Source organism: Uranotaenia lowii, chromosome 1, assembly GCF_029784155.1.
Source record: "Uranotaenia lowii strain MFRU-FL chromosome 1, ASM2978415v1, whole genome shotgun sequence".
Lineage (NCBI taxonomy): Eukaryota > Metazoa > Arthropoda > Insecta > Diptera > Culicidae > Uranotaenia > Uranotaenia lowii.
The window spans coordinates 125,344,679-125,369,678 of NC_073691.1; the positions used below are offsets into that span (position 1 = coordinate 125,344,679).

General features: G+C 37.9%; 1 protein-coding gene across 1 annotated transcript in view; it reads left to right on the forward strand.

Annotated features, from left to right (window-relative positions):
- LOC129737901 (uncharacterized) overlaps window positions 1-10,395 on the forward strand; it is a 36,915-nt gene extending 26,520 nt beyond the window's left edge. Inside the window, exon 3 of the mRNA XM_055729068.1 lies at window positions 10,301-10,395. Within this exon, the coding sequence (XP_055585043.1) occupies window positions 10,301-10,395 (95 nt within the window). The remainder of the gene's footprint in view (window positions 1-10,300) is intronic.
- Window positions 10,396-25,000: the final 14,605 nt, after the last annotated feature.

A 25,000-nucleotide genomic window follows, 5' to 3' on the forward strand; every position in this document is an offset into this window, starting at 1 on the left:
TCTCGCGCTTATCATACATCTATAAATGTGTGGACTGATAACCCTGGCGCAGCAAAGGTTCACGACAGTAGGAAAATATTTATGCTGTCCTATCCGTTATGGATCTGCAGAAGGCTCACGTGTTCCTATGAAGACGATCTTTAAAAACCTACATGAATGATTTGAAATCTCAAGTGGACTTAAATAAATCCAAGCTGTAAGGGAAATTACGGAGAAAAAATTTACAGATATTCACGGCTCTCCAATGTCTTTAGTTTGAATTGCACAATTTGTTCATTCAACGTGAGTATCTAGGATGAATCACTGTACGTGGCATTCGATAGACCAGTGCTAGATTTATTTGTCGATCAATTATGTAATTATTTAATAATATATAGTCAATATAAAAGATGAATCAGCCATCCTGTGAGGTTTATTCAAGTTTCTATTATTTTGTTATAGTTTTAAAAATCATTTTAATAATATTTTAAACAATAATTTTTTTTTTAAGAATGTTACCCGCTTTTTGTTTATGTCGGTACGCAAATTATTTTCAAATGTTATCTCGACTAGCGGATGTTTGAGAGTCCCTGTAGGAAATTTCTGCAGTAGAAAACACGTACGGTGCAGCCAGGGATGCCAGGTGGTTTTTTCAAAAATGACACAACATGAAGAAAAAAAACAGGATTTCAAGCAGAATCTCGGCTGGCCTGCAGTTTATATGCAAAAACACCATTGCAATATTATTTGAACCGAAGGTTATCATGGGACTATCATTAAATGGGTTAAACTTTTTTTCAGATTTTTTTCGATGTTCTGATCATTTATATTTAAATGCATTTATAATTTAGGCATTTTTATACAGGACAATTCAGAGCATTTAGAGACCATTTTTTTCTAAAAATCAGGACAAATGAGAACAATGTGAAATAATCAGGACGGTCTCTCGAAAATCAGGATAAATGCTGAAAAATCGGGATGCCTGGCACCTCTGGAGCATCGACAAGTAGAATATGATTCATTTCGCTTATCTAATATCCGATAAATACACTTATTTTATTAAGAGTGCTCTTATAGGATTTATAGAATTCTGCAAAAAAAAAATGAATTCGACTGAAATAATAATGTGCCATTCCCAAGTAACACCGGTGGTTTAATTAGACTCCTCAACTGCCGTGTTACGCCGAAGTGACGCATAAACCATTTTTGTTTTAAGCGAATAAAAGCGATTTTTTTCCTCTTTATTCGTTGATCTAAAACTTTTCATAAAATGTGATCTGTACAATTTATGCAAAGATAGATGACATATGCAGCCTTTTGAAACACAATTCTTCATTTTGCGTAAAATTCGTACAATTGCTCAAACTGGATATGCGTCAATTCGGCGTATAAACGTTTGTCTTGATTTGACGATTCTCCGTCGGAGTGACGTTTATCCATTAGTCTTATCGTGCAACTGGAACAAATTTCGTTTTCCAGTTAAAATGGCCAGTGCGTTGAATCTTCTTAAATTGTATTCGAGTGAGAAAGAACTATAGGGTGTTAAAAATAGGGTGTCCAGCGACCAAAACTGGCCGAAATCAAATATGTGAAATTCGTTAGAGGATCCTTTCCGTTTCATTATAAATTTTGTTTTAAAGGAAATTGGAAGCGATTTTCATTATTCACAGTGAAACAACTAAAGGAAGTATTGCTTCCGGACTTTTACTTCAATTTGCGGTTCACGATAGAAATGAAAACAGAGGAATAGAGGTTGAAAAAAAAACGATTTTAAAGAAACTTTGTCCGCTAATGCCATATAATAAGAAAGATTTTTGGGAAAAGTTCGACGAAAAAATGTTTTTGGGGGAGTTTTAATTTATAATTGTTCTTTTTAAAATGATTTTCATACTAAATAAATATTTGATTTTTTTTAAACTTCTTCTCATTTTAAAACTGGAATTCCTCTTGTTAATAATATTCGAGTGCACAGGTTTAAAAATAAATATTACTATTGATTTCACCACACAAACAAATTTATTTGTAATTAAAAACAACGTAGAATTTGAGAAAAATAAGTTTTATTCTACAAATGTTAAATAATTTCTTCTTTTTTTTTAAATTAAGGTAGATGTTGATATTTGTATTAACATTATATTTACCAAACAGGCTCGACAACTTTTCTTTGTTTGAGACCCCTTTTTTCTGAGGCAGGTGGGGGCTGAAGGGCTTCTCTATTTTATTTTGAAAAGATCGTCATGTTGAAAATTGATCTTTTTCTAAAGCTGAGGAATGTCACTTAAAAATTATACGGGTTATTGAAGTTGTTCTGTATCGCTTTCAAAAACGCATGGATATGCGTCACTTCGGCGTATAAATCGCACTTTTTACGATTTGTTTTTCTCGATTTTCTCAAATATTTTCTAGATTTTTTGAAAGTATTTGAAAGCTCATAGGAAAACGCACAAAATAGTGTCAAAAAGTCAAAATCGACAATAATGGATATGCGTTACTTCGTCATATCACGGCAGTCAATATAAAACTTAAACTTTATCTAGAAGCCTGCTATAAAACTTTATTACTTGGGATTGGAAATCAAGAGAGACCAAATATTTCTTTCTACAACAAGTTTTTGAAATTTGATTTTTGTCTGCCTCCGTTACTACTCATTTCTTTATTGACACATTTTACGATGCCACCAAAAATTTACAAACTTAATAACAACGAAGAAGCTATGAATTCCAAATTCGGCGTATAAACGTTTGTCTTGATTTGACGATTCTCCGTCGGAGTGACGTTTATCCATTAGTCTTATCGTGCAACTGGAACAAATTTCGTTTTCCAGTTAAAATGGCCAGTGCGTTGAATCTTCTTAAATTGTATTCGAGTGAGAAAGAACTATAGGGTGTTAAAAATAGGGTGTCCAGCGACCAAAACTGGCCGAAATCAAATATGTGAAATTCGTTAGAGGATCCTTTCCGTTTCATTATAAATTTTGTTTTAAAGGAAATTGGAAGCGATTTTCATTATTCACAGTGAAACAACTAAAGGAAGTATTGCTTCCGGACTTTTACTTCAATTTGCGGTTCACGATAGAAATGAAAACAGAGGAATAGAGGTTGAAAAAAAAACGATTTTAAAGAAACTTTGTCCGCTAATGCCATATAATAAGAAAGATTTTTGGGAAAAGTTCGACGAAAAAATGTTTTTGGGGGAGTTTTAATTTATAATTGTTCTTTTTAAAATGATTTTCATACTAAATAAATATTTGATTTTTTTTAAACTTCTTCTCATTTTAAAACTGGAATTCCTCTTGTTAATAATATTCGAGTGCACAGGTTTAAAAATAAATATTACTATTGATTTCACCACACAAACAAATTTATTTGTAATTAAAAACAACGTAGAATTTGAGAAAAATAAGTTTTATTCTACAAATGTTAAATAATTTCTTCTTTTTTTTTAAATTAAGGTAGATGTTGATATTTGTATTAACATTATATTTACCAAACAGGCTCGACAACTTTTCTTTGTTTGAGACCCCTTTTTTCTGAGGCAGGTGGGGGCTGAAGGGCTTCTCTATTTTATTTTGAAAAGATCGTCATGTTGAAAATTGATCTTTTTCTAAAGCTGAGGAATGTCACTTAAAAATTATACGGGTTATTGAAGTTGTTCTGTATCGCTTTCAAAAACGCATGGATATGCGTCACTTCGGCGTATAAATCGCACTTTTTACGATTTGTTTTTCTCGATTTTCTCAAATATTTTCTAGATTTTTTGAAAGTATTTGAAAGCTCATAGGAAAACGCACAAAATAGTGTCAAAAAGTCAAAATCGACAATAATGGATATGCGTTACTTCGTCATATCACGGCAGTCAATATAAAACTTAAACTTTATCTAGAAGCCTGCTATAAAACTTTATTACTTGGGATTGGAAATCAAGAGAGACCAAATATTTCTTTCTACAACAAGTTTTTGAAATTTGATTTTTGTCTGCCTCCGTTACTACTCATTTCTTTATTGACACATTTTACGATGCCACCAAAAATTTACAAACTTAATAACAACGAAGAAGCTATGAATTCCAAAATGGCAATTGTGATAAAAATTGGTACAGTAGTTTTGCGGATGAAGCCAAAACTGTAAACCGGTTATTTGCTAATTGTGTTTTGATCCATAAGTTTTCTAAAATCACTTGTGAATGCTAACGGGTGGCAACTAAAATTTTGGAGTTTTTTAGAGGCCATAATACTCAAACATAAACGAGCTCAGAGAAAAATGAGAGTGTGTATGTGTTAGCTTTCCTTCTTCTCTTTTCGCCAGTATTTTTTGTTTTGTTTATGTTCGCTCTGTTTTGCTCAAAATGCCGTCGAAACCATGATGCATCTAGGATGGTGATCTCATATTGCCAAAAAGTAGACGAGGGTTGGATGCGGAGGAGGGAGTTCCGGACAGTTTAGCAAAGCTGGAAGAGATTCGATCGATAGACGACAGTGCCAGCTTGGCCGGTAGCGGTGAGCAACTTTTATTATCCATTACTTATAACCAATTTATGCTTTTTCAACACTATTTTCTTCCAGAAGCTGTTTGGTTACCGGAAGCAGCAGAAAGTCATCGGGGAGGATGGAAACCTGGCGAGGCATTGCATTCCATCAGCCGAGAAGCGCCCCGTTCATGAATCTGGCAGATGGAAGTTAAATCAAGCACAACTACTGGATAAACAGTGGAGCAAAAGCGGCACCAAATAAAAAACACTGGGCTGGAAGGAAATGCAGCCAGCAGGCATAGCTATGCCCGGGAACAAATGTGGAAAAGTGTTTAATTTGGCGTTTCCCAATATTAATAAAAAAAAAGTGCTCCATCTGCAGTACAAAATAGAACCAACGGAAATTACAACATCCGGAAGGTGCATTCGGAAAATCCTGTTGGGCCAGCAGGCCTCCCTGCGGGAACATTCGTCCTTCATCGAGATAAAACATCTGTTGCCATCGCTGCTCCAATTGAGCAATCCGAATCTGATGCCTATCATTTCGGAGAACCAGATGGAGTTTTGATCCTGTTGAACAAGCAAGGGAATCGATTAGCTGCAACTGCATCTCTAACACCTGGCATCCCTGGACCCCTTTTTTCTTAAACGCTACAGCCAGCTGTCAAAACTTTTTTCAATATGGCTGAACGTGCGATTTGGCATATGAGACCACCATCCTAGATGCATCATGGTCGAAACAAGAAGCGTTTCGCGAGCATGTTGCACAGTTCTACCCGAATTGCATAAAAATCTTGGCAAAAAGTATGCAGTACAACATTTTAAAAGTGAAAATGTGGCGGCTTCCACTGTTCACCATATCCTAAAATCCCCAACAACTTCTTGTAAGCAAGGTAATGGCAGACCAGCGAAAATTATGGACGCAAAAGCACTTCGTTTTCTTTCTCGAGGCTTCAACAACAAGGATTCACTGAGCCAACGAGATGCCGCCAAAAAGCTCCAGAATACACTGAGAAACTGATTTCACCTTTTAAATCTCAATGCTGCTGGATGATAGCAAATTTTCAAAAGAAAACAATCCTGCCTGAATACCCATTCGATCCCATTTGTACCCAAGGACCACAACCCGACAAATCTGTCTCAGTATCGCCCATTGGAAAATTTTTTCTTAACTTTGAGCTCATTGGTGTTCAAAAAAAAAAATGGAGAGCCAGAACTGCAAACATTTGATTGGTAGATCAAGAGATGTTTACACAAAGTTTACATGAAGGCCGTACAACACTCCTGTTCCAACATCAAACGGATGCTTCGGCGAACAGTCGATTATGGACCGTTTTCCACTGTTCACTGATTTGTTTTCACCAATGGACAATGTACCTTTAACTCCAATAAATCAAATCTTTTTCAAGTACACTTGACTTTTACTCACAGCTTGAAAGAGAAATTCCAAAATTTTAGTTGTCATCCGTTATTTATGCTGTAAAATTTTTATTCATTCATTAAAAATGCAAAAAGTTTGTACTTTGCCTGTAAGTTTTGAATATTAATAGAACAATCATCAACAACCTAATCTGCTTCGGTTAGTTTTCAGAACTGCGTTGTAACGTTTAATCACAAAACTCAAAGCTGCAGCACGATTACAAGTTGTTTTCCAACGTTGGAAGAATTGAGTAGTTTCAAAAGTTTTCGCAAATTTAATTTGCATCATTGCCGTTTGAGGAATTCAAATTTTTTAAACTTTAAAAACACAGGAAAATAAAAAAAAATGTGGGTTGTTTTCTATAGCGTGCTACAAAAGGATTTTTACTTTCAAAATTTTCCTTTAATGCAATAAAAACAAGCCATTTCATCGAAGTTCTAATAAAACATGTCGCCGATGCAAACAATTTTATTACAAACCGTAGTGTATATTATGATAAAATTCTACCATTTCCCTCTGAGGACTAGTTTTTTTTTGTAAATGTTGCTTCGCTAATGCAAAGACACTCTCAAGAGCAACGGCATATCGTCGTAAAAAGACTGGTGCCATATAAAATGCAAATGAGCAACATTAGTACTGGTCAGTTGGGTATATGTCACGACCTCAATAATGGCGCGGGTGGGTTCACGAGATGGGCAATAAAAATAAGTCCGCCCTTCAAAGTGTTTTTTGGACCCGCGTGCGCTATTATCGGAAGCTGATAACCATCATATTGCCGGGAATCGCAAATAAACGAAATCAACACATTAAGCGAGCTCAGAAGCAGTCGGAGAGGGATGACCTGAGTGAGTTAGAATGAAGACAGGATCGTCACGTCTCATAAAAGTGAAACAGTGTGATAAAATGGGTTGAACTTGATGGATTTTTCGTGGAAAAAGTGTGCAATTAAGGGCTAATGTTATGCCCTCAACAGTGTACCTTTAAATAGGTCAACGGTTGTCATTTTTTTTGTTGAAAATCCGAACTTCCGATTCCGATCAACAATCATGAGAGTTCGGCGTAAAATGGTTCTGCTTTCGGGAAGAATCTTTCTGTCGTCACCGGTAAAGGTTAATCATACAGAATAAGTGATACAGCAAATATGTCAACTGGAGCGTACAAATTCCACTACCTACATTTTCCCCGACTAGGTGTCACATTTGGTCAAGATCGATTCTACTTCATCCATGCTGGAATTGAGTAAAGTCGAGCCGAAATGATGTTTCCTAATATTTTCTTACCTGCTACCTTTAAGGTTTTGTTTGTTTTCGTAAGCAATAGAAGGAGATAATATTTTTCTTGAAAATATCAAGAATACATATTCCACCTTCGATGAACAACCTCTACACACTGGTGGGTCCAAAACAAACACATTACATACATTTTATTTCATTAGCTTTCCTAACCTTAATCTGGAAAGCTCGATATCACATCCTAATCGAGGAAATTCTTCTAAGAGAATCACATGATCTTGGAACCTGGAAAAATCCTAAGTTGACCAAAAATAAAAAAGGATTTAATTCTAAATTTCAGAGTTCCCCAATTTTTTTCTTTTGTGTAACAACTTATAAAAAACTGGAATTGATTAAAACAATTTTTTTTTTCATAACTTAGGCCGGAACAATTTTCAAATCCTTCTTTTGTCACTCGGAGTTGGAACACCGCAAGGGGGGGGGGGGGGGGTGAGAATAAAAAATAATGCAAAAAACAAATAAATTGGAATAAATTGCACGAAATCTTGTATGCAACCAAATAGCATACGATACCATTGCACAAAATCTATAGATCAAGCTATTTTTTATCGAAAAATTCAATGAAATCAAGAATAGAAGATGAAATTCCTCCCATCTTCCAAAATTTGTTTTTCTGGTCTTGTAATCTTTCGGATATTTGAATGTTTTTTTCGAAATTTACATAAAATACTTCAAACTTTATTTATTTCCCCCTTCGAGTTTTCGAAATTTCGAAGGGGGGGGTGACAAAAGAAGAAATTGAAATTTGTTCCAGCCTTATAGGGCAAAAGAAAAGAAATTACCCATTTCTAAAACATCGGGACAAAAACCAAAATGATATGAGTACGCATTCACAAAATGAGGTTTTTTATACAAAACCTTTTCCACAGAAAAGAGACGTACTAGCTCGAACAAAAAATCTTCAAAAAAGTGCGTGAAACTTCAAATGCTGACATCCAAAAAATACGTTAAAAATCTTTTGCGCCTCTCAAAAGTTACAAATCAAATTTTCAAGTGCCCAGTTTTCAAAAAGGCGTAATCGTATTAGAACTCATCAATAATCAAACAAATGCCACTCTAAAGTAAACGAGTGCAATAAGAGTTATTTTTCACTGGACTGAATTACACTTCTTTTATTTTATAAGGCTTTTACTTATTGACTCTGTTCGGTGAGTGAAACATTTTTTTTAATTTACGTAGTGACTTTCTTCACCCATACTTAGATGTCCTCCAGAGTAACGTAAATTTGCACTTTTCGAAAAGTTATCGTCAGAGGACGAATCGGCTATATCCAGTCAATTAGGAATTTTATTGACGATCATAAATGAATAAATAAGAAATTTAGCACTTTTAACTTAAAGAAAATAGCGATTACCTTTCACGATATTTTTCCATTATGCGACCGAACGAAAGTGCTACGAAACGTTAGCAGAAATTTTCTTGAAACATTCCAAACAGTTCATACGACCTGTTCAAAACTGACAGAAACTTTGTTTTTTTTCTCAGCTTGGTTTTGACAGTTCTCTTTGGTGTGTTTGGAGACATCTGGTGGCCCAGCCAAAAAAAAATGGGTCAAAACGACCGCTGAAAATTTTACACAAGTTTCGTAGGCTAGCTTGTACGTCTGTATTCGCCGTGCCATTTCACCTACACTAGTTATCAAGCCAAGTTAACAAGTGGCGAGTTTTGCAACGAGTTGCATACACAATTTTATGCAAATTCGAAACATTCATTTCGAATCCACTATTGAACCTACAAGAAGCGTTTCTCAACAAATTATCGCATGTGGACGATCATGTTACTTTCCTGAAAATTTCCTATCGTGGACTGTACTTTTGCAAGCAAGAAATCCGTATCGAAAAGAAAAGTGTTGAAAAGTTCACTTTTCGGCATGCGATGCATATTTCTTCAGATGGTTCAAATTATAAATAAAGACGTTTTAACACATTAAGGACCGTAAAACTAGCTTTGCTCAACATGAAATTTTTCCACATAATCATCAATAACTAAGTTTAAAAATATCTTAAAACTTTATTCTACGTTTGAAAACCTGCATGTCGAGTTTCAAACTGGGAAAAATTTGGTTTATTTTTTGGAAAATTTCAATTGTATGTGAAAATGTTATTTCAAAATCTTGTAATATCTTAGCCCCTTAATTTATGCAGCATCATTGTCCATCGTTCGTTTTAAATTGTTGTTCGGTCTTAACACACGAACAGCCTTAGTTTATCATTTACTAGCATTTGTAAATATAATGAAAATTCATTAAAACCGTCAAAATAGAGACTGATCAATGTTACCTCAAAGCATCAAATTCTCAACAGAGACGAAATCGATTTTTATATCAAATTTTAAGTAGTCTTATAATTTCTGCAATCATGTTTTACGTTCATAGAAGTCCAGTACTGGTTTTTAAAATATGAAACATGCCACATTCCCCTTAACAGAAAAAATAATACCGAGATACTGAAAAAAGTGATCAATCTTACCTTATTTTACGGGACTACGATGAAATTTAAACTCGTAAACTCCGAAATTCAAACCACTTAACCCATTCGAGACGGAGGCCTTTTCACGACATCCGAACTCATAGTACTTTACTCTTAGATAATTTTTATGTCGTTTTATTTTCATCAAAACCACTTCCCAATACATTTTGCCTAACATTTGCGGATTCCATTGGTATAAGAATATTATTTTTCCGAGCAATAGTAAACTCACAATGGAAGATTGTTCTGACAAAGGCACAAAAATTCCATTGCACACACGGTGTGCAATCGGTCTCGAATGGGTTAAGAAAATTCAATAAGTTTGGTCTTTTTGAGTTATCAAAAGATTTTTTTAGAATAAAGGTTTGTGGTAAAATTTAGAACTTTAGTGTCATTCTTCTCAGTAAAGTGCACTAGCGAAGAGTAAATTTCGAGTTATTTATCTCGCATTAAACTTTAAGCTAAAATAGACATAAAATCAGCTGTTCAAATGTTGCATAAATGAAAGCGTTGTACAGATAACTTATGGTTCTCTTAAAACAAACCTAACCCGAGCTTTCAAATGAAAACAATATTTTCGACGTAAAAAAAAAAATAAAATTTTACTTTCATACAATCCCCTAGCCCGTCCCAATAACGTTTTCTCTTTTCCTTTAAACTTTACTATTTTCTAGGGTATAAAACTACTTCAGTCCAGTGCATAGGGCCATCCGGTAGCCTGAGGAACGATTTCAGCCCCAAGGTTTTGATTCTACAGGGTGTGCCCTAGAATTTTTTTGGGTCAACTCAAACCCAAGGAAGAGGTTGAAAAATTTCAATGCCGATCGGAGCTAATTGTGTGCCGAAAAATGCGCCGAAATGTGCATTGCGCCAAATATGCGCAAATTCATTACAGAAACAAGTAAATAAAAAAAACAATCGGTGAGATTTGAACTCTCAACAATTTTCTAGTCGCATCTTGCCCATCACTTTTAGCATGAAAACACGGACACGAATTGGAACTTGGAATGTTTTAACCCTTGCCCAACAAGGCAAACTGGAACAACTTGCTAGAGAGGCTAGCCGCCTCAAGCTTGAAATTCTGGAACTGAGCGAAGTCCGTTGGCCTAATACTGGAGAACACAAGACACAATCCGGGCAAGTCCTGCTTTACTCTGGCATACGAGGAGAACATGCTACTCGGGAACGAGGAGTTGGTTTCCTGTTAAGCCCGCAGGCCTACGCGGCCCTCATTAGATGGGAACCTATAAACGAAAGAATAATCGTAGCCAGATTTAGAACACGGGTTAGAAACCTTACAATGGTCCAGTGTTATGCGCCAACTGACGTTGCCGACTTGCAGGAGAAAGAGCAGTTTTACAGTCAACTGAACAGCGTGGTTGAGAGAATTCCGAAGGGTGACATTCAAATCCATTTGGGCGACTTCAACGCAAAAATTGGCTCCGACAATCAGGACCTTGAGCGCATCATGGGGCGCCATGGCCTAGGACAGATGAGCGAAAACGGAGAGCTGTTTGTAGAATTTTGTGGCAACAACAACATGGTGATCGGTGGATCGCTCTTCCCCCATCGACCAGCACATAAGGTCACTTGGGTATCCCGAGATGGCCGAACAGAAAATCAAATTGACCACATCTGCATCAGCCGAAAATGGAGAAGGAGCCTTCTTGATGTCCGCAACAAGCGAAGCGCAGACATTGCATCTGACCATCACCTCGTCCTTGGCGAGATACGACTGAGAGTTGCACGTGTCCAACGGCGCGAGGAGAAAGTCGGGTGTCGATACGACGTCCGCCGGTTGGAGAATCCAGAGGTGAAAAGGGCATACGTTGAACAGCTAGAATCCCGAGCCTCGGAGCTGCCGACAGACGGAACAGTCGAAGAACAGTGGTGTGGAATCAAGAATGCCTTTATCACGACGAGCCATGGTACTCTCGGTAAAGTTTGTGGAAGAAGGAGTGAATGGATGTCGGATGAAACTTGGAGGATGGTCGATGATCGGAGAAAGGCGAAAGTCGGAATTGAGCAGGCATGTACCGGGTCAGCCAAAGCAGCCGCCCGCTTACGATATGCGGAGCTGGAAAAGGCAGTTAAACGAGCTTGTAGACGAGACAAGAGAGCCTGGACAAACTCCCTAGCCGAAGAGGGAGAAAGAGCCGCCGCCAATGGAGATATCCGATTACTTTATGACATTTCTCGCCGCCTCAGTGGTGCAAGGACTAATGCAAGAATGCCGCTAAAAGATCGAGCAGGTCAGTTATTGACCGATCGAACAGATCAGCTCAAACGATGGACTGAGCACTTCGAACAACTCTTCCGAGTCACGAATAGCGATGGCCAAGCTCGCTCGCAGCTCGAAGCGCCAACAGTAAGTCGCATAAATGGCGTCAACTCGGAAGCGCCTTCGCTGGCTGAAATAGAAGCGGCAATCAAAAACATGAAATCCAACAAAGCACCTGGGATCGATTGCATCCCTGCTGAAATGCTGAAAGCCGACCCTGCCCTATCAGCACAAATGTTGCACCGTCTTTTCGCTGACATCTGGGATACTGCAACATTCCCGGCCGACTGGATGCAGGGTATCCTCGTAAAGTTCCCGAAGAAAGGAGACCTGACAGAGTGCGGTAACTGGCGAGACATAACGTTGATCTGTACAACCCTCAAAGTACTCTGCAAAGTGATTCTGAACAGGATCCAGGAGAAAATAGACGCTACACTCCGACGGCAACAAGCTGGATTCCGATCTCGACGATCATGTGTGGACCACATCACAACGCTACGAATCATACTGGAACAAATCAACGAATTCCAGGACTCTCTTCTGCTGGTGTTCGTTGATTTCGAAAAAGCATTCGACCGACTTAACCATGAAAACATCTGGGCGGCTCTAAGGCGACGAGGGGTCCCAGAGAAACTAGTCCATCTCATCGAAGCACTATACGAGGCACTTTCGTGCAAGGTCTTGCACGACGGTGTCTTGTCCGAACCAATCCCGGTAACTGCTGGAGTGAGACAAGGATGTATTCTATCACCGCTACTTTCTCTAATCGTAATGGATGAGATTCTGATTAGATCGATTGACTGTGCACCGAACCGAGGATTGCCGTGGAATCCTTCAACAATGGAGCAACTGAACGACCTTGACCTGGCTGACGATATTGTTTTGCTCGCCCAAACACAACCAGATATGCAGAGCAAACTCGACGACCTCACCGAAAGTTCCAAGGCAGCAGGTCTCAAAGTCAATGTCGGAAAGACCAAGTCGATGGAGATCAACACAGGAAATCCCTCCAGTTTCATGGTAGCTGGGCAACAAGTTGAGAAAGTGGAGTGCTTCCAGTACCTTGGTAGCCAGATAACGCCTGATGGTGGTACCAGAAAAGACATCGAAACACGGATCAGAAAGGCCCGATTTGCGTTTGCGAGTCTCCGAAACATCTGGCGGTCACGCCAGATCTCTCTACGAACAAAAATCCGAATCTTCAACTCAAACGTCAAATCCGTGTTGCTGTACGGGTGCGAAACTTGGTGCACATATGCGGTAACGACGCGAAAACTGCAAGTATTTGTAAACCGCTGCCTGCGGAATATCATCCGCGCTTGGTGGCCTGGCAACTGGATCTCGAATGAGGAACTACATCGCCGGTGTCATCAAAAGGCGCTAGAAATCGAGATTCGGGAACGTAAGTGGAGATGGATTGGGCACACGCTGCGAAGAGATGAAAACGAGATTTGCAGAGAGGCGCTAGATTGGAATCCAGAAGGTCATCGAAGAAGAGGCAGACCCAGAAATTCGTGGCGGCGAAGCCTAGCCACTGAAATCCGAACTGTCGACGAGAATCTTGACTGGGACCAGGTGAAGACGCTGGCTCCGGATCGTCAACAGTGGAGGTCTTTTACCACGGCCCTATGCACCGGAGGATCGGCGCGGGATCATTAAGTAAGTAAGTATCTTGCCCATCCGACAGCTAAACCAACATACCACATGAGCCAGATGGAGAACGAGGTTTAATTGTCATAATATTTCTTCCACGTCTCGGTCAAAAACCGAAGATAATGCTAAAAATAAGGCAATCGTAGAAAACAGTGTGCTTAGAACCAAGGTGTGTATATATAGGAGGTGTAACAATATGAGAAACTCCCGAATCAGCCATTTCGATTTGGCTACTATGGAGTTCGGGGAGTTTGTTTATTAAAAAAGCTCTGAGCTTGAACACATTTTCCGATGTTTACAAACAAACTCACTGAACCTCACCGCGCTCTCCTCGCCTACTTACTGACGAAGTCAGAAAACCTTGTGATCTAATAACCTTGCTTAGAACAGCTTTATTGTAACCTAAAAGTAATCAAAAATTATGTATTTTATTTACTGTACAGTTTACAGAATACTCATAACTAGTTAAAAATATCCTAATATTAATATTTCGTTCACGCCTCAAACTATCAAAACTAATAAAAAAAAACAGGAAAATAAAAGTTTCTCGAATTACGTAAAGCTGTCGTTGAACAGTAACAAAAACTGGTTCAGAAAATAAAAAAAAAATCGATATAATGTTTTGACATTACGCAACTTTTCTTGAAAATAATTTGAATTAAACCAGGGTGCGAGTATTTTTAATTTTCCTGAAATGGAAGCTAAGACGTTTATTCAAATATTCTTTCACGTATACTTCTTGGTTGACAGTCCCGGAAGCTATGAAAATGCCAGTCAAACCATATTTTTCTTCGCGAACTTTGACAGTTCCATGTGCTTGAAAATAAATATCTGCTACCTATCCCCTTCCTTTTGCCGTATAAAACTCCTGTCCCGGAAGCTGCTTGTAGTCAGCTTTGACGTTGGTTTCGTCGTCCATTACCACGCAGTCAAACTTCGTCAGCATCGTCGTGTACAGCCTCCGGGATCGCGCTTTGGCCGTACTATTTTGTTTATCATCGCGATTTGGAGTCACTACCTTCTTGTAAGTCGATAGTCCGGCTCGTTTTTTGGCTCGATGCACGGTTGTAGACGATAAACCCAGCTTATTTGCGGCATCTCGGAGAGAGAGGTTAGGGTTTCGCTTGAAACTACCGGCAACTCTCTTTGGCGTCTCAGCGGCTTCCGGTTTTCGATTTCCCTCCGATCCAGACTTCCTGGCTGTCGACAAACGTTTCCCAAACACTTTAATTACATTTGTAACGGTTGATTTGGCAACTTTTAGCGATTTTGCCAGCTTTGCGTGCGAGTAGCTCGGATTTTCGCGATGCGCGAGCAAAATTTTGTTACGCTGCTCTTTTTTCTTGGACGGCATTTTGACAACTGGAGAGTGAATTCCAAAATCAAAACAGGAGCAACATTCTGCACACACACACCTTCAAAAAAAGGAGTGTTCAGGTTTTCTAAATGCAGAATTGAAAGAAAAACGTCAAGTTGATGTTGACCAAATTTTGACCGTATCACCCTTTAAGGTACTAAAATGAAGTTGCGACAGTCAAACAAATCTCGAAGGAAGAACTATAAAAAGTTACAACATTTTTATTCAGCCAATGAACAATCCCTTTGATTGCATAAAGCATAACTAGAGACAGGAATATTTGTATTCTTCACGCATCCCAGTAAATAATTAGAATGCCACTTGAAACGTACGGATGTCAGTTATAAGTAGATACTTTTGATATGATAATCTTATAACCATTTCCCTAATACGATTTCCTCCCCCAGAAGAGAAGTTCTCGTGTGTAGGTAGTAAGAAATCTCAGACAGAATACAACCCTAGAAAGATTTTTCAGCAATGACTCACACAATGTCTCTGTCTCCCAATTAGAGATGCTGATGACGAAGATGACGGCGATGATGATGATGATGTTGCCTCATCTTAAGGATGCTGTCGAGTGCAAGGAACAAGCCACATTGGCTTTGTGCCTTACTTTCATGTGCCTAGGTCTTTCTTTGGGATACAAAGTCTTCAAAAATCTCCACCGATAAAACTACATAGCCTTAAGATATCATTTCACACGCAGCATCACAGTATCATCGTCATCATCATCATCATCCATTTGTCCCGAGATGTGTTACGCATTCATCACGTAAAGGACATCCTTTTGCCGTTTTCCGGGCGGCTAAGCCCGACCCAGGAACCCCGAAAAATTCTGCTATTTTCTTCTTTTTTCTCCTTGGGGGTCTAAAGGAGACACAAAAAAAAACCTGCCCATTTTCTTTTGCCTATAAGTAGGACGACGTGGGCGAAATTGTAGCCACTTCAGCTCACTTTCAAATGAAGGTGCAAAAGTGTCACCGACTGGCTGGAAAAAAAATGGAAACCCGGAGCTGACAGACTGACAATGATGGTCGTTTCTTTGCCGGAAGTCTGCCCTAAAGGTCCTCTCACACACACACTACCAAAAAAATCTGTAAAATTACATCATATATGATGTAAATAAAAAGAAGCATCATATATGACAGAATTTTCAGTGCGAGTTCAATATCACATGTCATTGAACTCGCAATGATGTAAAATTAAAATAAACTTGTAAATTAAACACGCATGGAAAACTCCGTCATTTATGATGCTTCTTTTTGGTTACATAATATGTGATGTAATTTTCCACTTTAATTTTGTAGGGCGTTTGCGTTCCCAATAAGAATTTTTGGTTTTTTGTTTTCCTTTTTTATTAAAAATATTTTGCAATTTTTTAATAACATTCAACATTATTGCAAAATTGAATCACTTGTCCTATCTATATCACTAATTTATCGTTTAAAATAGCGTTTACTTTTTTCCTCCACTTTTCTAGTAATAGATTCCACACTTCCAATAGTCCTTTAAAAGACTCGTGTTATGGTCAACCACATAGCGATCCAAGATGGCTTTACGATCCGTTGGAACCTCCGCAGATTTTCGGTCCGATAGCCTTCTCACGCTTGATTCGTTATGTTCGAGAATCTTTTGCTTCCGCTTTTTGGGGGTTGAAATCAACTTGAATGAGCAGCCGAATCCTGTAAATGAAATTTAAAAAATCATTTAGTTTCAAGATAAGATTTAAAGCATTTCCATTCTTTCAAACGCAATTATAAATTCAATATATTCTAAGAATTTCTGAAGAAATTTCATCCTTACCAGGAAACTTCTCGCTCTCTCCTCGCTTTTCAGCCCAATCAGCTGTTTCTGTAGAGTGGTAACGTCAAACAGTGGCCGCAACTGTTTCTTCGAGAATAATCATTTCTACTTCCGTCCGCTGTCGTTGGGTTTGGGTACTTCCGGTAGAACGAATGGTGGTCCCTGAAATAAATAAAAAATTATGCAGTAATTATCATTACGGTCACTGAAATTTTTTTTGCGCGCACAAACATGGAACAATTAATCTACTTACCCCGTGTTTTCTTTTGCAGAAGACCGATAACGCGGGATATCGAATCCTACTTACGATAACCTGGGACCATTTCCGTTCGTTGCAGACCAGTACTTCTGTGGCCATTGTCGAAGGTACAATTAAAGGCCCCAGCAGCGCATGGGGTTTCGTTGTGAAATCCAAACGTGAACGAAAACTTTCCGGCCCGGCAACAAATTGAAAACAGGTCACACATAAACAAAACAATAACAATGGCATTCATTATGCGGATGAACCGATAAATCACGGGTGGATCAGCAACTGGAACAAAATATCCAACGCTTCGAATAAAAACGAATATAACACATAAACTTTTTTAATGTCGAAAATTGTTGAATCATTGAACCAAGAAACTTTCTTTTTTTTATTAAATTATGTTTGCTTTGATTTACTTGCACTTTTTGCGTTACATGCCATGTAATATTCAAGCATTTCTATTTCCGTGTTGTTTCGGATTCAATGTTTTCAGGTTTACAGGTCATCATCAATTTCAGTGCTCTTTTCGATTTCGCATTTTTAAGTTTACACTTGAATTCGCGTTCTGTGTCATGTAATATCCATATTTTCCAATTTCAGTGATAAAAATTTGTAAAATTACATCACATATGATGTAAATAAAAAGAAGCATCATAAATGACGGAATTTTACATTATGAAATCGTGTTCTGTGTCATGTAATTTTCATGTAATCAAAATTCAGTGCTGCTAAAGATTCAAATTTTTTCGATTATGTAAATTTACAATAGATAATCGTATTCCATGTCATGTAAAATTTATGGATTTCAATTTCAGTGCTGTTAAGGATTCAGATTTTTTTGCAGTGCAGACAAATGTGGAGAAATGCGTAGATTCCAAATGCAATGGCCCTTATTCTGCGCCGCGCGTGACGTGATGATTGTCACCTCACCTCGGAGTCACCGTGAGATTTGTCACCTTATTCCCGGAGTCGATATGGGTAAAGTGACAGAGGTTCATTCTAGGTGAGTGGCCAAATGAACACACCTGTCAAAATGGTAGGAATTTAGCTGGTGCTGTTTTGAATTTGCTCTCGCTTCGGATTTTCCGAATTCGTTTTTAGTGTAACGGGTTGGAATTTCGGTTCGAAAATGGCCATCATCGGATTGTACGGTCACAGCAAGCTGCTTGAGGATAACAAACGGACGATTTGTGCGAGGTAAGTAGAAATTTCGCTCATCAAAGCTGGGTTCGGATCTGCATGGGTGTTATTGCCGAAAAAACAAAATCAGATGCCGACGGCTCCGAATAGTGCCGGTTTATATATTTTCCCCAACCGAGGTTACCACCGTGGCATGCCGGAAATTGCCGATCCGAACAGTTAGTTGATTGTGGCGTACTGATTCTTTACTAATTGATTTTATTGTTATTTTTTAGATTTGGAAAAGTGGTCGCAATCTTAGAACTGAACAAGAACTTACGACATGACATCGCCATCTTCGAGGCTGCGCCACAGGAAAGTCGTATTCCGTCGAAATAGCCTTCAGCCGATTTTTTATAAAACCCGATCGAAGCCTGTGATGTATGTATCTTAGAAGGCATCACTTCCATCCACATTCCCAAACTACCGACCGACCAAATCAAACTTTCCGATACGAACAAACCATGACTCAAGAACGGAAATAAGCCGGAAAACATTGAATTTGCGGACCATTTGAGGTGGAACAACAAAAGTAATTTTTGTAACATATGTCGGGAAGGGTTTCGAGGAAAATAATAGTGAAAATAAACGGACTAATTGCTAATATTTTATTTTCAAACTGTTCGTGTTTTCACGTTTTCACATTTTGAAAAAAAAAAATCAATTAATGAAAAAAAATCATACATATTTGCTTCCATCTTTTCAAAACTATTATTCTTTATCATTTAATTAACTATTTAAAGCCTTTCATTCCCATGTACATAAATTTTCTGTTCAGTTCCTTTTCATCACAATCTGAAAAAGTACCGACAATCCTCATCGATTGCCGAATTAGTTCAGCGAATCTAGATTTGTTCGTGAAAATTGTTTTTAAAATGGTCATACTTTAATGTTGTTGAACTTTAAGAGCCAAATTATTCCCTGTTTCATAAATTTTTCATTGAATTTCTTTCTCGTCGCCACCTGAAAAGGTACCGACAATTGTCACCTAAAATCGTCACCCGAATGCGACGATTCTCACCCACGGTGACTACGAGAATAGGGAAAGAACTCACAAAGTTCATCCGAAGTGACGTTCCTCACCTAAACCGACTGCTGGAATAGAGTGACTTGGGTGACTCTACTATCGTCACGTCACTCGAGGCGCAGAATAAGGGCCAATATCTGTGAAAGAAAAAGATCCGATCCAGCAGCAGTTGGTCATGGCAAATGCCGGGCCGCCGGCTTTTGTGTTATTCACGATAGATTTGGAGGAAGTAAGGAAAATAAAAAATGCAAAAATAAATACCCAATTGGAAATACCTTATGATTTTAGTTTTGTTTTAAATTAATCACAGCTTTCAATACAAAGATCTGGATTCAATCTCTCGAGCCTTTTGTTTAGTTTAAATTCGATATCATAAACGCTTATCCAAAAAAATTCTCAACAAAATATCATCCTATCACAACCGGAACGGTTATAACGGTTATAAACCTGGACCTATATAAAATAAAACTGTGAACCTGGACATGCTGAGCTTGCGGGCTCCAGCAACAGATTTCGAGTTAAGAGCTCTTCATACCGAAACTGTTCCAAATCTTGACGAATAAAAAAGCGAAACAAAAAAAAAAATGATGGTCGAGACGTTTTTCAAGTAACGACATACAAATAAAGCCGAAATACTTCCGACTGTGATTGCAATCACAAACCTCACCTGAAGGGAGCGACGCACGCAATTCCTTCTTCCGTCTACTGCTGACAGGCGAGCCCGGCAAAGGTGGATTTATTTGGGCATAATCATGCGACCAAGGAAAATAGGGGAATCATAAAATTTCCGGTCGGTCTTCTCTATTCTTGGGGCTCCACTTGAAAGTGTATCTACCGTACAAATCATGCGAATTCAATACCATGACTACAAAAAAAACAATAGAAAAAAATATAATGAATAGAAATTAAAGGGTGATACGGTAAAAATTTGGTCAATATCAACTTGACGTATTTCTTTCAATTTTGCATTTAAAAAACATGGACACCCCTCATTTTGAAGGTGTGTGTGTGTAGAATGTTGCTCCTATTTTGATTTTGAAATTCACTCTTCAGTTGTCAAAATGCCGTCCAAGGAAAAAGAGCAGCATATCTAAATTTTGCTCGCGCATCGCGAAAATCCGAGCTGGCAAGCTGGCAAAATCGCTAAAAGTTGCCAAATCAACCGTTACAAATGTAATTAAAGTGTTTGGGGAACGTTGGTCGACAGCCAGGAAGTCTGGATCGGGGGGGAATCGAAAACCGGAAGCCGCTGAGACGCCAAAGAGAGTTGCCGGTAGTTTCAAGCGAAACCCTAACCTCTCTCTCCGAGATGCCGCAAATAAGCTGGGTGTATCGTCTACAACCATGCATCGAGCCAAAAAACGAGCCGGACTAACGACTTACAAGAAGGTAGTGACTCCAAATCGCGATGATAAACAAAATACGATGGCCAAAGCGCGATCCCGGAGGCTGTACACGACGCTGCTGACGAAGTTTGACTGCGTGGTAATGGACGACGAAACCTACGTCAAAGCCGACTACTAGCAGCTTCCGGGATAGGAGTTTTATACGGCAAAAGGAAGGGGAAAGGTAGCAGATATTTTCAAGCACATGAAACTGTCAAAGTCTGAATATCTGATTTGGCAAGCCATCTGTACCTGTGGCTTGAAAAGCAGCATTTTCATAGCTTCCGGGACTGTCAACCAAGAAATTTATGTGAAAGAGTGTTTGAATAAACGTCTGCTGCCTTTCCTGAAGAAACACGGTTGTTCCGTACTGTTTTGGCCGGATTTGGAATCTTGCCATTACGGTAAAAAGGCCATGGAGTGGTACGCCGCCAACAACGTTCAGGTGGTTCCCAAGGACAAGAACCCTCCCAACACGCCAGAGCTCCGCCCAATTGAGAAACACTGGGCTATTGTCAAGCGGAACCTAAAAAAACTGCTAAGGACGAGCATCAGTTCAAGGCAATCTGATTTTCTGCAGCGAAGAAGGTGGACAAGGTGGCTGTACAAAATCTGATGGCAGGGGTTAAGCGTATGGCCCGGCAATTCGGATTTGGAAAAGCTGAAACTCAACTGAATATTTTTCCTGAATTTTTGATTTTTTAAATAAACGATTTCACCGATTTACACGCGTTTTCCCTTGACCAAATTTTGACTGAATCACCCTTTATAGAAATCAAACCCACAATAAATGTGTTTGGGTTTAATTGATGGTAGAAAGAATGGTAATCTCTGAATGAAACACAAAGGAATTAAAAATGTTAAGTTTTTAAAACAGTCTGATGATAACTTAACTGTATCCTCTAAGAGTCTAAGAAACATAAAATTCAATTTTTTTCTGTTGTGTAGCAAATCCAAACTTCGGATAGAGAGAAAATGACAGTACTGAACAAAAAACACTACGGCTTTCACGTCGTGTTCAAAAATAGAAATTAAAACTTGAACAGCTCGAAGAGGATTTTAACCTTCCCATGCCGTTCGGGTCAATATGACCCGAAGCGCACATTTCAAATCTCTTTAACATCATTCCAATATACTGAAGAACTTGTAATTTTGACAGACCAAGTATGTTCTATGAAAATAATGATCAAATTAACGTCAAAAAATTAAAATTTGAGTTTTGAAAATCGGTTCATTGGGAAATGAAATACAGCTAAGCAAAGCAAAAATTGGATATCGTTTTTTTAAAGTTAGATTTTTTTCTACCGGAAGATCTGAGATAGCGGTCAAAACTTTCATTGGACCCCAACATATCTATACACTGTCGGATAGATGGATTCTTGACGATTTCAAACATCAATGAAACACTTAAATACAAAAAAGCTGCCAAAAGTGATGAGCATTTTAAAAATAAAATTGATTTTTCGGACTTTTTACTTTCTGAACCAGTTTCTGATATCTTGGTAATACATATCGACTTTATTTTTAAATTTTGAGTAATAAGAATAAATTACCTACACAATGAATATAACATCATCAAAATCGGTTAACATTTACAGCCAGGAGAACGAAATCAAACTACAACTCAAATTTCCCCGAAACGGATATTTTGCGAACGGCATGGGAAGGTTAAGAATATAATCAATATCATAACCTTCATAAATGGTGCCGTTTTGAAAATTAAGCCTGTACTTGAAAAATGCACCTTTTTCTTTTGTGAATAACTTTTGATTGCGAGGATGCATTCTAATGAAATTTTCAGCTAAATTAGTTCTGTAATGTTTACATGGACAGTATTTGTTTACAATGTTTACAATGGTTTTTGAGAAAGCTCCCTAACGACAGAAACAAAGAATACAAAGTTTGTTAATTATTTTTCTAAATGCTATCGATCTTCGTGTATGGTTGTATTTTATTTTCATATTTCCCTTTCTATCTTATATTTCTTCTAAAAAAGTTCTAAGCTAAGAAAACTATTTTAAAAACAAAGCAAACGAGTTTGGCTCCTTTAAACTTAATCGTAAGAGCCATTTTTTTTTAAATAAAGAATTATTAAAAAAAAAAAGTTAAACGTTTTGGAAAAATCAATAAAAAATCCAATAGCTAAATTCTGGAATAACGAGAAATCAACTGTTTGACAACACCTGAATACTCCTGGAAAATTCCAAAAAGTAAAGTTGAAAATTTGCTAAGCTTTGTTTATCACTCAAGAGTAAACGTCAGCTTTATTTACATATAGAATTACCGTCGAGAATAAAAGTGAGAAAGTCAGATCTTAAGCCTTATATCTCAGGAACTACTGAACCGATTTCTTCAAACATTTCACCATTGACTTGAAGTATTGTCAAAAACTGTTGAAGAATTAAATCAAAAATTGCTCGAACAATGTTTGAAACAAATATTTGCTACTGTGCATATCGTTTTTGGATAAAATAAGTATTTCCCTGAGTTCCCTGAGAGTCCCGCTTTAAACCCACCTCATCCCTATATTTTAAAAAGGACGGTGGTGGATGTGTTTGTTTATATATTAGGAATAGAATTTTGAACGATATAACGGATTTGTAGCAAATTAGGAATACCTAATTCAAATGGAAATGCAGGCGTTTTACAATTCGAAAAGAATTGTAATTAACACGTTTAACAGGTTTAAAAAGAAATACTTTTATTAGAGCTTCAAACATTTTGAAGTTTATGTGGTTTTCATAAAATCTGAAGATATTTTTGTCCCTGTCTGTTTGGAAATGTTCTCAGCTGAGTTGACTAAGGCCACATTCTTTCAGTGATGTACAGTTGATTTATTGTGGACCAATTTAAAAGAAACTAAGAAACTTATAAATTTGAAGAAGGATGGATCTCTTTAAAGGAAATTTTCTTCCACTGAGATCCTTATCGTAATGTTTAATTATAGCATACATTTCCTCGCACTTAATAATAAACATTTGTGTTCTCAGCATTATTAAAATTTTAATCGCGTTGAAGTTTCTTTGTTTTGCTGATAGACGTGCTGAGAACAGTAGCGTCCATTACCAGGGGGCTCAATTGAGCCTTTTGGTGTGGGGTAGTGTGGCGGGCCGCTACAAAAATAGGGCTGACACTTTGTATTCATAGTTTCTATTTATAAAAACAGTAAAAGAAAAGGAAAACTGTTTGTGTCATCATGTACGAGAAATTTGCTGAGAGGTTTTGATTTTTATTTCGGGAAATCATATACCAAAATTTGATGTCACAGTTAAAAGTCTCCTCACATGTTTTGTTTACTGGTTACATTAAGTTTATAGATAATTGAGTTAATTATTTCGATGAATGATTCAGCAGAAAATTTGACCTCAATTGCTAGTTTTCAACTTTGGCCACCGCAGCCATAAAACAATTAACGTTTCAGATTTCCACGCAACGAGTAACTATCTATGCGACAATCTGAGCAATTTTGTGCAATAAATGGTAGGAACCAAGAAAAAACACGATTGAGCAGTTCCAATTTTCTTTGCAATTTTCCGAGATCCAATTGGAGCAGCAGGAACCCTTCCCTGGGCACTCCACTAAAACCAAAATAAATCATAAAGTTTTCCCATTATGTGATGTGATATCTTTATATTCAGGAGATTTTTCTTGTTTGGGCGCGTCGTCGCGTGGAAAAAAACTCAACCTACTGCTTTTGAATTGTTTTCTTTAACTTGTTCTCCTGCTCTTCTTCGCCAACACGCTGTAGCTGGTTGATTTTGCAGAACGAACGAACCAAACGTGTAGATGAATGTTTTTCAGTGTACCTACCAAGATAGATGCCTTTTTGAGAGATGATTTTTCCGTATCGATTCCCGTTTTTGGCGTGAATTTTTCTCGGAATTGCTACATCCCCATTTCTCCTTTCCTCCAGCTTCGTTTATTCTTCGACCTCAAAACACTCGAGTAAATCAAGTCAAGTGTAACGAAATTGCTTTTCTGCGGTTGTTGCCGGGAGGAGCTTGGAATTGGTTTCTAGGCCTTTTCTTCAGAAGGACTTTTCTCCATATATGTAAGTCTAAATGTTTGAACATAACAGATTCCGTTCGCGGGGAAAACGACTCTTGTTAAACGATTGATAATTGTTATTTTGAATATTGAATTTCATATATGTTTATTCAATTGTGCTCGATGACAATCCTATCGGTGGATTACCGGAACGCCAATCCCATTATGTTCGGGGAGGCACTTTCCAGCTTCTTTTCCCTCTTCAGAACAGACAAGATCAGATTTTTGGAACATCGTCTAGTCTAAAGATGGAACCTTCCTCAACCAACCGCAAATATTTCCGTGGGCTTGTTCTTGTGGATGAAAAAAAAAGGTTGTTCTACCTCTTTTGCTGAGTTTGGTGGGTAAGAAAAATCGAATTTTAAGTTGTTTGGCATAACCAAATTATGCCAAAT